Source organism: Tauraco erythrolophus, chromosome 1 (genome assembly GCF_009769465.1).
Source record: "Tauraco erythrolophus isolate bTauEry1 chromosome 1, bTauEry1.pri, whole genome shotgun sequence".
Classification (NCBI taxonomy): Eukaryota; Metazoa; Chordata; class Aves; order Musophagiformes; family Musophagidae; genus Tauraco; species Tauraco erythrolophus.
The window spans coordinates 111,726,030-111,743,542 of NC_141465.1; the positions used below are offsets into that span (position 1 = coordinate 111,726,030).

The window sequence follows — 17,513 nt, forward strand, 5'->3', positions numbered from 1 at the left end:
AACCAGTGTAGTCTTCCAGAAACATTCTAGTGCTGGTTCTTTCTTTTCAGTGACTAACATATAGAGCAAATAATAAATAAAAACAATATTTTAGTCTTGCAGGAACTGAAATAGTGATATTGATAAATACACAGCAGGTTTCACTGCCAAAATATATCTCACTACAGCCAACTGCTCAACAGGTCAGAGTAACATGAAAATATTTTTAAAAGTAAAAGTATGCAGCACGTTAATATGATTCATTCCACATTTCCATAGGCATTTCTCTGAGGAAGGTAGGTTAGGATCTGTATTACTGTAAGCATGCCTCACTGGAGAGAAGTGCTTCCCAAATACCTATCTGCATGACAGACATGTAAATAGCCTGTTATTGCTCCCACACTGGAGCACTGAAGTTAAATTAGGTGAGGTGAATTCAGACTATTGATGATGGAAGCTGTGGGATTGAATGATTTTTTGAAAAAAGCTATATAAGCTCTCATTTTAGGTAAGTATATATCAATAATTTATAAAATGGTTAAGAGAAACTTCCTCTACAGACCAATTTCATAACTGCTTATTGGTGAATCTCTCTCCAAAGCATCTGAACTGGCCATGTGAACACAGTTAAGTTTGGATAGGCTGATACTTGTCTTACTATATGTTTCTACCACTTTACTTCAACACAGAAACAAAGTGCCATACACGTCACTCAGGACATCGTTCAGATTCTCTGCTGTACTGAGTCTGTAGTAGAGGCAAGGGGCTCTTACGAGTTACCACAAACCAGGTAAATGATTATTTTTATGAGCGACTAGCAGAATCACTTGAACCATAGGGCTTAGTGACAGTTGGAGATTTACTACTATGATGTCTTCTGAAAAGAAAGATCCAGTCCAAGTCTTAGTGAAACTGCTCCTGATGACTCTTCTGGCAAAGGAAAGAGATTTAGATTTGATCTTAACCAACAGAGAAGAGCTAGCTGAGAATGTAAAAGTGGAAGGAAATTTAGAAAGACAGATTAAGGAAGAGAGTCCAAAAGATGTTGGTTGACAGACACCTCTGGAGAACATGTGATCCAACCTTCAACTCAAAGCGGGACTATTGCCAATACTAGATCAGGTCAGCCAAGGTTTTGTCTAGCTGAGTATTGAAAGCTCCAAGGCAGGGCTCCCTCAGGCCCTTTGGGTAACCTGTTTAGGTGCTGCGATGCTCTCCTGAGGAAGAGAATAATTCAGTTTATGAATCTAAGGCAGTGAAGGAGACATTACAGAAATAATTCAATCAATTTTGATGCACTCAGAATTTGCAGGAAGGAGCCCATTAGAAACAACTTCATGGGGAAAGGAGATAATGAGAGGTAGTAATTTCTTCTGGAAAAAAAAGAGGGCAGATGCACATTCTATATACCACTGAAAGAAAGCATATTAAGACATACATCTGACTAAATTACAAATACTTCACTCAGGCAAATACTCATGCAAAAAAGAAGAACAGAAAGTGAAACTGTGTCGAATTACTAACTTGGATAGCAAACATAGCACGGCAATGCAGGCACAATAATCAGAGAGGGAGATGCCAAATAAACCAGTAAGAGAAGGAAAGAATGTCAAGAAGTAAACTAGAAATAACTAAGAGGAAGGCCAAGGAATCACAATGGAGAGAAATAGCTAATAGATGCTGCTGAAAAGACTGATGTGTTTAACACCTTTCTTTTGCCTTATGGCTCCCAGAAAGGGCATCTGTGCAAAAGTAACAATGAGACATCTATGAAAACTCAGGTGAGAACAGATCTTGCTAGTAAGTGCTTGGATATGTTTACAGCTTTTCAGATTAGGGAAATTCATGCTACGACAGTTATAATACTGGCTAAAGAGGTCTAGGAGCCATAACAAATATCTTGGGAGAGCTCATAGAACACAGGGTGTTGTAAAAAACTTGAGGAAAGTGCTTATCTCAAAAAAAAACCCAAGAGCAAAAGAATTAAACACGAAGTTCGAGAAACAGAGGAACACATAAGAGATAATTAATAGGCAGTATAGATTTGGTCAGAACAAATAATATAAAACTATTTAATTTTCATGAAAGGCTACAATTTTCTATTAGGAAGAGAAGAGATTAATATGTTATATATTAATTCAATTACTATCTTAGAAGTAAGGCAGCAAAACCCAATATAGAGGTAACTAGGTGTGCAAAACCATATTCAGAAGTTAATTATCAGCAGCTCATTGTCCAACTGGAAAGATAAATTGAGTAAGATTCCACTGGGGACTGTCTCGGGCACTAACAAAGTCATTAATGAAAATACTGAATAATGCAATAGGCAACCTGCTTATTAAATGAATGGATGATTGAGCTGCAAGGGCTGTAAGCTCACTGGAAGCCAGGATTAGACTTCAGACTGATCTCAATAAATGGGAGAAGCGGCACAGGGAAAAGAAAGGACAAGATTGTACACCTAGGATGAATCTAGATGAATCTACAGAGCACATTCAAGATGGAGAATAACCTTCCATCATATTTCAGAAGTCATGGCAATCTGGTGAAGTTCCCAATGATTGGAAAAAGGGAAACATAACCCCCATCTTTAAAAAGGGGAAAAAAGAAGACCCAGGGAACTACAGGCCAGTCAGTCCCACCTCTGTGCCTGGCAAGATCATGGAGCAGATCCTCCTGGCCACTATGCTAAGGCACATAGAAAACAAGGAGGTGATTGGTGACAGCCAACATGGCTTCACTAAGGGCAAATCCTGCCTGACTAATTTGGTGGCCTTCTATGATGAGGTTACGGCATTGATGGATAGGGGAAGAGCAACTGACATTGTCTACCTGGACTTATCCGAGGTATTTGATACTGTCCCACACGACATCCTTATCTCTAAACTGGATAGATGTGGTTTTGATGGATGGACCACTCGGTGGATAAGGAATTGGCTGGATGGTCGCACGCAAAGAGTTGTGGTCAACGGTTCAATGTCCACGTGGAGGCCAGTGATGAGTGGCGTTCCTCAGGGGTCGGTACTGGGACCAGTGCTATTTAACATCTTTGTTGGAGACATGGACAGTGGGATCGAGTGCACCCTCAGCAAGTTTGCAGATGACACCAAGTTGTGTGGTGTTGTGGACACGCTGGAGGGAAGGGATGCCATCCAGAGGGACCTTGACAGGCTGGAGAGATGGGCCTGTGAGAACTTCATGAAGTTCAACAAGGCCAAGTGCAAGGTCCTGCACGTGGGTCAGGGCAATCCCAAGCACAAGGCTGGGCAGAGAATGGATCGAGAGCAGCCTTGAGGAAAAGGACTTGGGGGTGTTGGTGGATGAGAAGCTCAACATGAGCCGGCAATGTGCACTGGCAGCCCAGAAAGCCAACCGTATCCTGGGCTGTATCAAAAGAAGTGTGGCCAGCAGGTCGAGGGAGGTGATTCTGCCCGTCTACTCTGCCCTCGTGAGACCCCACCTGGAATACTGCGTTCAGCTCTGGAGTACCCAGCACAAGAAGGACATGGAGCTACTGGAACGAGTCCAGAGGCGGGCCACGAAGATGATCAGAGGGCTGGAGCACCTCTGCTATGAAGACAGGCTGAGAGAGTTGGGGCTGTTCAGCCTGGAGGAGAGAAGGCTCTGGGGTGATCTTATAGCAGCTTTCCAGTACCTAAAGGGGGCCTACAGAAAAGCTGGAGAGGGACTTTTTACAAGGGCATGTAGTGATAGGACAAGGGGCAATGGATTTAAACTGAAAGAGGGGAGATTTAGGTTAGATATAAGAAAGAAATTTTTCACTCTGAGGGTGGTGAGGCAGTGGAACAGGTTGCCCAGAGAAGTTGTGGCTGCCCCATCCCTGGCAGTGTTCAAGGCCAGGTTGGATGAGGCTTTGGGCAACCTCGTATAGTGGAGGGTTTCCCTGCCCATGGCAGGGGGTTGGAACTAGATGATCTTTGAGGTCCCTTCCAACCCTAACCATTCTATGATTCTATGATTCTATAACCAGGAACGCAAAATTTTGTAGAACAAGATCTGCACACGAGATTGGGTTACAAGTGGAAAATAATTAACTGTATCCTACTGTACAGTAGTTAGCAGAGAGAAATTTTTAAACAGGAATATCTTCTATAAAACAAGTAAATCTCTTCTAGTCAGTGCTGGTAAGAACTTCAGTGGAAGTACAGAACCTGTTCTTGCTTTACAAGTAATACACAGACTAACTGAAAGAGCCCATAGCAACACTGAGAAGTTTAGAAAATGTGACTTAAGGGGGAAGGTTGAAAGAATTGAGGTTAAATAAGAGAAGTTTGGGGTAGGTGAAGTCATGGCAATGGTCTTCAAATATAAGGAGCAACTGCAAAGAAGAGAAGAGTACCACTGTGTATAGAGCAAGAAGCCATGAGTATAAAACACAAAGTTTTCAGGTAATAAGGAGAGTTAAGCATTGGACTACATTGCCTAGGAATGTTGTGAAGTTCCACCTTAGCCTAAAGGTTAAGAGCAGTCTACAGAAAAAAGTGAAAAAAACATTTGACTGGAATGAAAGTTATAGTTGATCCTGTACTGGGCAAGGTAAGGAACATGAACTCTTCAGGTCCCTTCCAGAACACATCTACTCGTGCATTTTAACAGTTTCTAGTTTATTTTAGGAAAATAACTTCCTCAAAGCATTTCAGTCACGGCTTCATCAAAGGCTGACCAGTCTAGTAAAGATTCAAGGAAACATAGTCTTCTTTTACTGCTTTCCTTTTCAGATATTTATAAAAGCAACAATCTACAGCTAAGAAGATAACAGTCTTGAACAGTGTTTTAAAGTATTAAAATGTGAAACAGTGAGAGATTGTACTTTGGTATCTCTGTATAGTACTTCACTGAATATATTTATTTTACATTACATGGAATATGAGTTCTATAATAAGTTATCATCTCAGCTATGTCTTTCTGGGTGGAGATTACAGTGGCTGAAATCTTTCAAGCAAGGTCTGAATGCAGTATATGTTTTGTGAAATGGGACTACTGTGAATAATAATGCCAACTGCCAGCATACTATGAATAGGTATATGCCTCCATATAGTCACTGTGCTTTGTGTCAATATAAATAATAAAATATTCTCAGAATGCTTTCTTCTTAACTTCAGGTTTCCTCTTCTGGGAAGAGGACTTTCTGTAACAAAAGGGCTTGATTGTGGAAACTACTTGCTAGCTCTCAAATCTGCTTGCCTTGGAACTGGCTGGTCTGCTGGAAGATATTTGACTTGCTGGAACACAAAGAGGCAGCCGTAAAGATAATCCAGAGATCTCTGAGCTATGACTCGTTTACAGGAAAAGTACTTCAATAATTTCAGGAATTTTAGACAAGTTTAGCGTGTTACGGGCAAACATCCAAGACACCATTAACTTGATGCACACTGAAATGTAGGTGCCCTGAAAAATGCACTTCTTTCACTTCACCAAGTATTTAGTTGACAGGCTCCTCCAAACAAGGATTTTGTTTCACAGTTAAATATTTTGGCAGTACTTTGTGTTGCAAGCCTAGCTCATACTGGGCTTGTTTCCAAAACTTCCTGTTGGTGAGGGTCAAAAGTTTTTTAAGTTAGCGGATGAGTAGCAAAGTTTGATGGTGTATTGGGTTTGTGTGGCAAGGTTTTGGCTGTGGGGGGCTACAGAGGTGGCTTCAGTGTGAAGACACTAGAAGCTTCCCCTATATCCAACAGAGTTAATGCCAGCCAGCTCCAAGATGTGCCCCTTGCTGGTCAAGGCTGAGCCAATCAGAGATGGTGGCAACATATTCAAGAAGGGGGAAAAAAACAACCTGTGCAAGCCAGAGAGAGGAGTGAGAATATGTGAGAGAAACAATTCTGCAGACACCAAGGTCAGTGAAGAAGGAGGGGAGGAGGTGCTCCAGGTGCTGGAGCAGAGATTCCTCTGCAGTCTGTGGAGGTTAATGGTGTAGCAGATATCCACCTGCAGCCTGTGGAAGACCCCACGCTGGAACAGGGAGATGCCCAAAGGAGGCTGTGACCCTGTGGGAAGCCAGCACTGGAGCAGGCTCCTGGCAGGACCTGTGGAGACAGAGGGACCCACGGTGGAGCGGGTTTGCTGGCAGGACTTGTGACCCTGCAGGAGACCCACGCTGGAGCAGTCTGTCCCTGAAGGACTGCACCCTGTGGTAGGGGCCCATGCTGGAGCAGTTTGTGAAGAACTGTCTCCTGTGGGAAGAATTTGTGTTGGAGAAGTTGATGGAGAACTGTCTCCCGTGGGAGAGATCCCACTCTAGAGCAGGGGAAGAGTGTGAGGAGTCCTCCCCCTGAGGAAGAAGGAGCAGCAGAGACAACGTGGGATCAACTGACCGCAACCCCATTCCCTGTCCCGCTATGCTGCTGGAGGGGGAGGAGGTAGAGAAATCAGGAGCAAGTTAAGCCTGGGAAGAAGAGAAGGGTAGGGGCAAGGTGTTTTTAAGATTTAGTTTTATTTCTCATTATCCTACTGAAGTAAATTAGTTTTCCCCAAGTTGGGTCTGTTTTGCCAATGACAGTAAGTGGTGAATAATCTCTCCTTGTCCTTACCTTGACCCACGAGCCGTTTGTTGTATTTTCTCTCCCCTGTCCAACTAAGGAGGGGGAGTGATAGAGCAGCTTGGTGGGCACCTGGCATCCAGCCAAGGTCAACCCACCACAGATGGCACAAACACAACACAATTCCAGACAAGCTGGGATCTTATGAAAAGAATCTGGGAAAATAATACTCCTATGTTTCAACCCTGAAGAGGAGAACAAAGCAATTTTTTAAACGAAAAATATGGCTATGTCTCCAGCTAGAAAATTCTGGTTTGTTGATATTATTAACACCGTTTTGTGTCGTGTTTTTTTTTTTTTTTTTATTACTGTTATTCAGGTTTTGTTGTTATGGAAAATTTTTGGAAAGCAGTATTATATCTTTCTTCTTGGTATCAGCTGAAGAAAATGAGTAGGCTATCTTTTGAATATAGGGCAAGCACAACAGCAAATATAATGTGTGCGTGCCAGGATTTGGAGTTGGAGAGGCAATTTACAGGTAATGTTCAGGTCTTGCATTACACAGTATTATTTATTTAGTTTTCAGAAGTGTGACACCAGTTCCTTTTTACCTCTTCAAAGAGAACAAAAAGGACAAGTAACTTTCAGAACACTTAAATAGGGCTATTCACCTCTGGGACTCCCGTAATGGCAGAAAATCTGAAATACACATCATGAAGAAACACAGGACTAATTTTCAAAGTTGAACTGTCATGAACTCAAGTCAACAGTTTTTTTGCCTTCCAAATGGTTATTTATCACTGTTTAACAGAATGCCTATAAGGCACCCATATTTACAGTTGTGTAATGCTTAAAGGAGAACACAGCGTGCAGCTAGAGAAGACATGCAATTTATTCTGCTAGACCACAGAGGAAACAGGATGGAGAAGAGATTCTTATTGTATGATGCTTCTTTCTTATAAGGATAGTCTTAAAGATACAGAAAGATCTTGAGATTGTATATTTATTAGCAGGATACCCACTCCTAATAAAAAATTCTATACTCTGAGATCATGGGTACTTAAACTCAGCATGAAGTTACCTGGCTGCTGTGTACACTGCTGCAGCATGCTAAACTTCCTGCAACTGCCTCATATAAAGCAGGAGAAACCATTTTAAAAGGGTTTAAAACTAATTACAGGTAAAAACAGACAGTCATTCCTTAGAACTGCTTGTACACTTGACTTAATCTTTGAGAAGTCGTGGAAATTGGGGGACGTCCCAGAAGACTAGAAGGCGGCTAATGTCACCCTTGTCTACAAGAATGGGTAAAATCCAGGATCTAGGAAATTATAGACCTATCAGTCTTACATCTGGGAAAGTTATGGAAAGAATCGTCCTGGGGGCTATTGCAAGTCAAATGAAGCATGTGATTGGGAAAAGACAGCACAGATTCACCACGGGCAAATTGTGCTTGACAAACCTGATCACCTTCTATCACAAAGTAACTTGCTCAGCTGGTGTGGCGCGAACGGTGGACATTGGCTACCTGGATTTCTCCAAGGTTTTTGATACAGTTTCCCACAGCCTCCTCCTAGAGAAACTGACGTGTCGTGGTCTAGACAATTGGTCCGTGCGGTGGGTGGGGAACTGGCTGACAGGCTGCACCCAGCGGGTGGTGGTAAATAGCTCCTTTTCAAGCAGGCAACCTGTCACAAGTGGGGTCCCCCAGGGATCAATATTGGCCCAACGCTGTTTAATATCTTCATAAGTGATCTGGATGATGGGAACAAGTGCACCCTGATGAAGTTTGCTGATGATACCAAACGGAGCAGGGAAACAGACACTTTGGAAGGGAGAGCCACCCTGCAGGAAGACCTGGATAGGCTGGAAGAGTGGGCTAACAAGAACCTTATGAAGTTCAACAAGGACAAGTGTAAGGTCTTGCACCTGGCAAAACATAATCCAGGAGTGCAGCACAGGCTCAGATCTACCCGGCTGGGAAGCACCTCTGTGTAAAGGGACCTGGGGTTCCTGGTGGACAACAAGCTCAATATGAAGAACAGTGTGCTGCTGCGGCAAAGAAAACCAACAGGATGCTGAGTTGCATCAAGAAGGGCATCCAGCAAAGACAAAGAAGTCATTATCCCACTGTACTCAGCACTTGTCAGGCCATACCTGGATTACTGTGTTCAGTTTTGGTCCTTGTTATACAAAAAAGATGTGGACAGGCTGGAGAGGGTCCAGAGAAGGGCCACAAAGATGACCAAAGGACTGGGAAGCCTGACATATGAGGAAAGGCTGAGAGAACAGGGTTTGTTCAGCCTTGAGAAAAGAAGGCTTAGGGGAGACCTTATTACCATGTTCCAGTATTTAAAGGGTGGCTACAAAGAAGATGGAGACTCCCTTTTTACAAGGAGTCACATGGAAAAGATGAAGCATAATGCGTACAAATCACTCCTGGGGATATTCCAACTGGACGCGCGAGGAAAAATTTTCACAATGAGAACAATCAGCCATTGGAATAATGTCCCCAGGGAAGTGGTGGATTCCCCAACATTGGACACTTTTAAGATTTGTCTGGACAGGGTGCTGGGCCATCTTGTCTAGACCATGCTTTTGCCAAGAAAGGTTGGACCAGATGATCCTTGAGGTCCCTTCCAACCTGGTATTCTATGATTCTTTTTTTTTTTCCTTATCTTTTTGCAAGATTCTTATCTTGGCAAGCATACAGTTTTAGAAAGGAGAAATGTATTTCTAGTCTTCAGACTCAAGTCTCTGCAATTTATGTTACATGATGGCAGCTGGATATTTCTATTCAGATTATTAGGTACAGAATATTTAATAATGTTGACATTTACATGGGCATGGTCGGATTTCAACAGTTTGACATGAAAGAACAAATTAACAATAGTTTGAGATGAAAAGGCTATTTCCGCTCTCTTGCAGTTATTGTTTCAGGCTGTTTGTAAAGTACTGAAGAAAACACTCTTTAAAGTGGATTCACATTTTATAATGTTACCTCCAAACCTGCAAGAATGAGATACGTATTATTTTTATGACAAAACTGGTCCTAGAACACAGTTCTGCATTAAAATCTGGTATGGCAATTCTGCAGCATGCAAAATTACAAGGGTCACACACACCTAGTAGTTCATTACTGGTACTGATCAAGAAGCATCCTAGTAGCCATACACAATCTAAACATTTTGATTTTGTATCTTAAACATATTTTCTCACCTTAAACAGGGAAGAGAACACATGAAATGTATAAACTGCACAAGAACCATCAGAGTCGCACATGAGCTGGTTGATATGACTACGCCAGGCTTCTTCTGCATCATCACATGCTGCTGGCTGAAATGCAGCAAGGATGGCCGAAAAAAATGGTGAGGGAGGAGGGGAGGCACTGCGATCAACATCTCCAAAACTGAAAGGGGAAAAAAAAAAAGCATGATGAGAATACCAAAAAGGAGGCAGATAAAACACACTATAATAGAGAGATATAATCACAGGACCAATTACAGCACCTGTCTAAAAATATTGATGAACTTTCAAATTACTTTTGAAGGTTGGCAAGGTGTTGGCTACAATGAGAAAAACCTCAAAATCAGAATCCCTGTCTTCAGGCCATTATCATCTATCTTCCTCCATCCCAGAATACTTGAATTGTTTTATCGTACCATTATTTGGAAGAAGAAGGCTGAAACTTCTCAAAAAGGTAGAGCCCATGAAGAAAAACTTCATTTCTAGGAATACTTGTTTATAACAATGTATAGCAAAAATACAGAAAAGAATCTCAGCATGTACAAACATTATGTACACTGACCTGTTTGGTCTCCCCCCAGTGTAATGGATTGCAGAAGATCCATCCTTTCTCCCCACTGCTCTCAGGACAGAGCATTATTTTGGTACTCCATGGTCAGTGAAACAGGCTGACTACCATTTTTAAATGGTACTAAGCTACTTGATCTTGTGTATTATCCTTTGGGATGGAGAAATACTACCTATGGCTCCCAAGAACAGGAGCTGCGATTTTGAAATGTGGCACACAGAAAGAGAGTGAGCTTCTTTATATATCCTCATTCCTTTCTTTTCCATAAATATAAGCTAATTGCAGTTTAACTCAGCATCCAAGATCTGAAAGAGCTCTGTAAGGCATGGAAAAATCTTGATGCCTTATTGCCACACGCACTGGGATCCAGCCACGCTCACCAGCAGCCTCAAGAATATGCAGATGGGATTTTTGATAATATTGTGACTTCCTTATGACCCAGAAGAAATCAGAGGGATGAATACATGGTTCATCTATAAAACAGCTAACTAAGCAGTATTTCCATTACTGCAAATCTTTAAAAATCCTTTTTTCTTATCTTTTAATTAAATATATTACATATATAATGACTAACTACATGGATGTACATACAAATCATATCTTGTTTTTTCCTAGAAGGAAAATCTTAGGAGTTTTTTGAGTTGTGTGATAATTATGCAGCTAATGAGGGCATTGTCTTCTCACTGCTCTAAACTCATGAGAATTTTATAACTCCTGTGACCAAAACAGCCATTCCATTAACTAATACCGTTGTTATCACTTTGTTGTACAGTGTAAGAGAACTTCTACGAATAATACACAGGTACCTAGCAAGAGCGAAGTGTTCCAGCCTGTCAGCTTTCTCTTCCGTTTCTGTCATATCCAGGCTAAGGCTATCACTGCATTCAAAGGCTCCAGGGAGTTCATTTGTAGACCCTGAAAGGTCATCCTCATGGACTGCTGTATCTTGTTCTTCATGTACAGCTTCAACCTAGGGGAGTGAATGATGATGTCTTAGAAAACAGCAAATTAGTAAGTTAATTCCACTAATGAATAGAAAGCGTTTAATGAAAAAAAACACCTGATAACATGTTAAATTTTTGATCTACATATAAGATCAGATATAAAGCCACAGATTATAAATGACATGAATCAAGCTACACTTCTTCAAAAATAGTGTATTTGCTTAACTTGCTGTCTTGGATCAGTATAATTTTTAAGGCATTTCTTCAACTCAATTTGTCTAGCAAAGAATTTCAGATTTCAATGCATTTGGCAACATAGCAGGGAAGGAAGTATTGTTTCAGGAAAAGCAATAGGTTCTTATTACTGTCAGGCTGTCCTTGTCACTTACCACTTTATAGTGTTCAAGAGTGTGTTAAAGCCTCTCAAAATATACTGAAAACAATCACTGTCTGGAAAACTATATGCATGTTTAGAATTGAGAATTATATTTAGCACGTAATTTACATTAATAACTTCCATTCCAGAGGAATCCAAAGCATCCTACAGGCCATTAAAAGGACTCTCCTTCTATCATTTCCTTCCTTTTTCATCCATTAGCACCTAAGCTCTTGATTTCTTTTTAAACTTTCCAATTTCTCTTGCGTTTGTAGTCTGAACAAATTTTGTTTCAATTTTAATCTTTTGCCTTTTGTCTGCATCATCCATAGCATCTCTGCAAAGCAGTTCCTGTAGGGATGACTGCAGCATGTTGCTCAAACTCTTTATCTTATCTCTTTATCTTATAAGGTGTGTATGCATATGTGCAGTACATACATGTGTTGGGAGCTGGTAGGGAGGAAAATCTGTGGCAAGTGGAATTAAAAGAGAAAAGTGGCCTTCTGCAGGTTACCAGACTTGCTCGGATCCTACAAATAAATTCTGAGGTTTTGCATTTCTAAAAATCAAATAAGACTTGTATCAGAAAATACAGGGTCAGAAATTAAGTAGCAGAAAGTATTTTTGGTTTGTTTTGTTTTCTAAGTGAAAGGCATGGGAACATTCCTGAGTCCCGGGTGGATGAAACGTATCACAAATCATCTTGAAAAGAGAAATGGAAGCTATACAGCTGAATTATCAGAAGAGAAGTCAGAGCGGTTGGCAAGAAGTATAAATGTTTCATACTTCTTCAAGAAGTAGTTAGTATTAACTGCTTTCAAATATGAAATACTAGCTTGGAAGAACCATTGGTTTGTTCACTGCAATGACGGTGTTCGTGTGAGGAAAACACATTTTGATGGGATAGGGTAAGGGAAGAAGAGAGAGGAAGCAAGCATCTCCCAGCCACTGGAGTCCAATATGATCCCTCATATCATTATCCATCACTGCCTTCTAATTCCTTATAAATACCATCTTAATTACTGTGATCATTATCTTTAATAGAAAATACGTTTAACTAATTTCGTGCCATTAACAATAATACTTGGATTTTGGCACTGAAACATTTGAGAAGCCTACGTAATCAGTCTGTTGTTCTGATCACCGCATCTATTTAAAAGTTGAGGTGATATTTTTGCTTTTGCTTATGATGCAACAACTAAACATTTTTGTATGGCACTGAAGAAGTAACAAAATTTTTCCTCTACATTGCTGACATACCATTAGCTCTCTGAAAATAAGAACTCAGAGGAAAAGAGAAACAGGAAAGAGCTCAGATTTTGTGTTAGCAAATTAAGTAAAAATTATTTAGGTGCAAGTTCAAGTTTTCTGATGAAAAATTGGACGACTTGGTCCTTAAAATAAATATAAAGCCAGGCATTTTATCTTTGTTTATACTGACTCCAATTTGTTTTGAGTAAAAATACAGAAGTATACATACTAGAAGAAAAGATCTTTGAGGCAAAAAACCAGTAAGAAGTCAGTATGTGTAAAGTTTATAAATTCAAACATCTATGTAGCTCTATCAAATTCCTGTCAGCTTGGGTTATGTATTTCACCAATATCAAATCTGTCTCAAGACTAGCTGAATTTGCCTGTTAATCCCACAAGAAACTGCTGTGATTTTACATTCTTATTTACTTTTTCCAAAGTTTTTCACTTTTTGATGAACACTGGTGCATGGGTATTGGGACATTAAAGAAATTTTTACAGTAAAGATTCTAAAACCCCAGGCATACATGAAACTCATGAACTGTGACTTGCAGTTCTTAATGTACATACCAATAGCTACAGCAGCTGGATGCATGAGATTAGCCACAGTCACCACCTGCAAACATGTCTGTTCTAACTGCAGCTTCCTGAACTGAAATTCTGCCAACTTCTGCTGCTAATGGTCATTATGTGGTAACTTGTCTACCACCAGTTGTTTCGACAAATGATGAGTTTACCTTTCCCACAACCATTATTCCGAGAGGTTCCCCTCCTTCCCTATCCTTAGCCACATTTCCCTCCTCCTGTCCTTTCTTCCTCCTGGAGAGGTTTCTGACACAAACGATTTGTTCAATATTAAGCACAATTCCAATTTTCTTTTCTATGATCTCTTAACCAGAAGTTTCCATTACTTCTGTTATATGCGGTGCCAGCAGTACCGTATCATTTTGTGCGGCTGCATTTAGAGGGGACCAAGGGCAAGAACTGGAATGAAAGCCGATCATTACCCAAGGCATATTCTTCCCCTGCCCTGTTCTCTTACACCGCTCTTTCTCCAGAAGCCATCCGATTTAGACGTGACACAGAAAGCATTACTAGTAAGGCAACAGTGTCATAAAGCCACTATCCTACACACACCCCCTGGCCTAGATTATATTTCTGGAGAGACATTGAGAGGAGCAGGTTCACTTGATCTCCCACGAACAAGTATTATCCAACGGAAAATACAAGAAATCATCTCCACACTGATAATAATTTACCAACCTTACTCTATGTTCATCTTCTGATACAATTGTCTGAAATAAACTGTGCTGAACATGGTTGTCGTATCCTTGTAAATCCTGCCTCCCCACGCCCCCAAGATGGCTTAATATCGCAGTCATGAATTTAAAATTTCTGAGTGTCTGCCAAAAGGCAAAAACTGAGTCCAGTGAACACAACTGTACAATAGGTTCCCACATACAAAAAAATCTCAGAGAATACACGCATACACCCACCACATGGGTTGGCATATCGTTCTTTTAAATCAGCATGAAGAACAAAAGAATACTCCCTTGTTCATGAGCCAGTTAATGAGTTTGTCTTCCAATGAGCTTGTAGTATCTTGGTGCATATGTAGGGTAATATACTTGAGAAACAATAAATAAAATCTTTTTATGAAGCAAATGTAACTAGAAAGGAAAGAGAATGAATGTGCAGGAGAATACAAACGTACTTCGCAATTACATACAGGAAGTCAGAATGTACTTGCTTTCACAGATCAAACCCTTCATGAAAGTGTAAGCAAAATAAACTTGTAACAGCGTAATGTAAAATACAATCCAGTTGAAAAGAAAGTAAAAATGTATCCACCTTGGATCCTTCAGACACTTGGAGATTATTCATATCAGGCAAAGACACATCAAAGCTGGACGTTCCTATGTTAAAATGATGAGGGTCTGCTGAGGTTGTGCCACATGATGTAGAAAGTGAGTCAATGTGATTTGTATCCTCAGATGGGGAAAGAGTTATAATCTGTTTAAAAGACAACAAAAGCACCGAAGAACTGAGTATACAGCTACCCTGTCACACACTGCTTTTATGAACATGCAAAGCAGACATCTTAACAGGCAGTGATGTTGGCTCCCTTAGTTTGTATAGGCAGACAAATTATAACACTTTCAATGTTTCTATCATAAAAATCACTTATGCAAACACCTCAGAAGTGAACAATAAAAACCTGACATTGTTTACCAAACTGGAGTCTTGTCCTATTTAAGTATCACATACATCAGAAAGATTTACTACTAGCCATTTGTGCAAAATTGTCACACAGTAATTTGTGGAAAAAAGGCATAATAATCACATCAGATGCTTCCTGTGTTTCAAACTTTGCAATAAAATTCCTGTTTATGTTTCCAAACAAGGGAAAATCAAGCAGTGACAAAACATGACTTCGAGTGCCACCCCCCAATTTCAGCTGATTAGATTGCACCTGGCGAGAGGAAACTAAAAGTCCAGCTCATTTAAAACCGCAACCGTATCTATTCTTAAATTGCAAGTTTGCAACTTACTAGGTCTGAGTTCTCCAAGATTTGGCTGGTGGTCAGGTCCTCCTCCTCCGATGACTCATCGGAGTCCTCATGGTTCATTTTGTTCAGGCTGGGCGTGCTTCCTGAGAGCTGGCTCTCTTCCAGCAGCTGCATGTCACACTTGTCCAGGCTATCCAGGGACCGTCTGCGTACTCCCCAGTTGAAGTTGTCCATGCTCTCACCCTGAAATCAGACACAGGGTGAGCTTCCTTGATTTGAAACTCATCATATAAAAACCACTAATCATTAGTGGTTTAAAGCTAATCATTAAAGTTAGCTCAAGAAATGTTTTTATGTAAAAATATAATACAAACTTGATATAAACATTATTTTGTTAAGCAATAATGTAAAAGGAGCATTTAAAATTTTCCAGTATTTCACCTGCAGATAAGAGCAGAAGCATGGAAATGACAGTTAAATGAAGATTCATTCTTTTCAGTATTAGATGTTTTTCATGCACTTGCTGGTTCAAGAATTCGTTTTCATAAGTCAACATACACACACCTCAACACCAGTAGAGCAGTGACAGGCAAAAGAAAAGTTCAGAAGCAATTTTGAAGGATTTTTCTATGATGTTTAAAAATATTAGAAGCACAGTTCATAGCAATGGTTCAATTGTGAAACATATGTTAAAGATTTTAGACTCTTTTCATTATATATGTAACCATAATGATGAGTTAAGGCAGATTTGAATGAATCCTTCATTTAGCACGCAAAATGTAACAGCTAAAGCAGCTCACCTTTTAAAACTTTTATTCTAGGCCCATGTAGCTTATTTTTGTAACTTCAATTTATTTTAATTATTTGAAACTATACTCTGTGAATAACCTGATCAGCACTGACTGAGATTCCACTTTTTAAACAGGACACAGTCAAATGGACTAAACATTTTATATTCAGTTCCAATCCCACATGCAGTTACATAAAACCAAGTGCATTAAACAGATTCCATAACTATTTGTTAGGATGGTGAACTGAACCAAAGATCACCTGGTTTCTTTCATGTATAAAAATGATAATTAGTTTCCCACCATTTTTCCATTTGTTTACTTTATGTATTTTCCAGTGGAAGGTATCCTGTTTCCCTAATTGTGCTAATTCTCTTGCTCCCTTCTTCAAGTCTAGCCAGGTTCCTCTTCAGCCAATGCAGGAGCGTGTCCACAACTATTCCCATCATGGACCTGCAGAGCCCAAAGGGCCCTTACACAGCATGAAGGGTCTAACCAGAAGTACACAGTTGTGGTTTTGGATACTTTATCTAGGTGAAAGCCCTCAACCTTACATCAACACAGAAAGGAGATTTACAGAGAAAAATGTTTCTTTTTAAAGATTCAGGGCTGACCGTTTAAAACAAGACCCTGTAAGATGCAACACTCCTAAACAAGCAAACCAGCTGCTGAAAATTCAAGTTGACAGTGATCTTTTAAATATGAATTTGACAAAAATATAGTTCTGCCTAAAAAAAATCATAAATATTATTATCAAATCACTGGTTATGGAAGGAGTATATCCTAGGCTCATGCAGATTAAAATTATATGCAATCATAGAGAAAGAGGTTTCAGTTCAGTAGGTACTTAAGTAGATTTTAATTTTATACGCTTGAGCAATCCCCATTCAAGACTACTCAGACATTTACTGAATGAGGACTAAAATGCATAAAGTGCAATTAATTCAATTGCAATCTTACCTCCTTAACAATCAACAAACTTGCAGAAATAGATCTGATTTTGTATCATTGCCCTTTAATGCAATGGACTTTGGAATATGATTAGAAAGAGGGAAAGTTCCATTTCATGACACTAAGCTCACTGTTCATGAACAAACAGGAGAAAAAAATATTCTTTAGGAAAAAGATAATCCAGAAATGCAAGGACTGTAATTCATAAGAATATTTAGAACTGAGGAATGCACCATATTCAAGAGCAAATGAACACGAAATTGTTACGAAGACCAACACATTATTGGAAGAACCCTGTGTTTACATCCTGGGACTGGGATCATATGGTAGCTTTGTGAGGGAAGAGAACAGAACACATCTAAGATTTAAGAAATTAGGTCTCTTTAAATCCTAAAAGTGA

The 17,513-nt window shown here is 40.0% G+C and overlaps 1 protein-coding gene across 7 annotated transcripts in view; it reads right to left on the reverse strand.

Annotated features, from left to right (window-relative positions):
- Positions 1 to 17,513, reverse strand: part of FRY (FRY microtubule binding protein) — a 204,619-nt gene that overhangs the window by 14,290 nt on the left and 172,816 nt on the right. For all 7 annotated transcript variants that reach the window (XM_086621030.1, XM_086621024.1, XM_086621016.1 and 4 more), the window contains 4 exons: positions 15,417 to 15,617; positions 14,716 to 14,877; positions 11,100 to 11,263; positions 9,699 to 9,888 (listed from right to left, as the gene is read on the reverse strand). In XM_086621030.1, the coding sequence (XP_086477156.1) occupies positions 9,699 to 9,888; positions 11,100 to 11,263; positions 14,716 to 14,877; positions 15,417 to 15,617 (717 nt within the window). The remainder of the gene's footprint in view (positions 1 to 9,698; positions 9,889 to 11,099; positions 11,264 to 14,715; positions 14,878 to 15,416; positions 15,618 to 17,513) is intronic.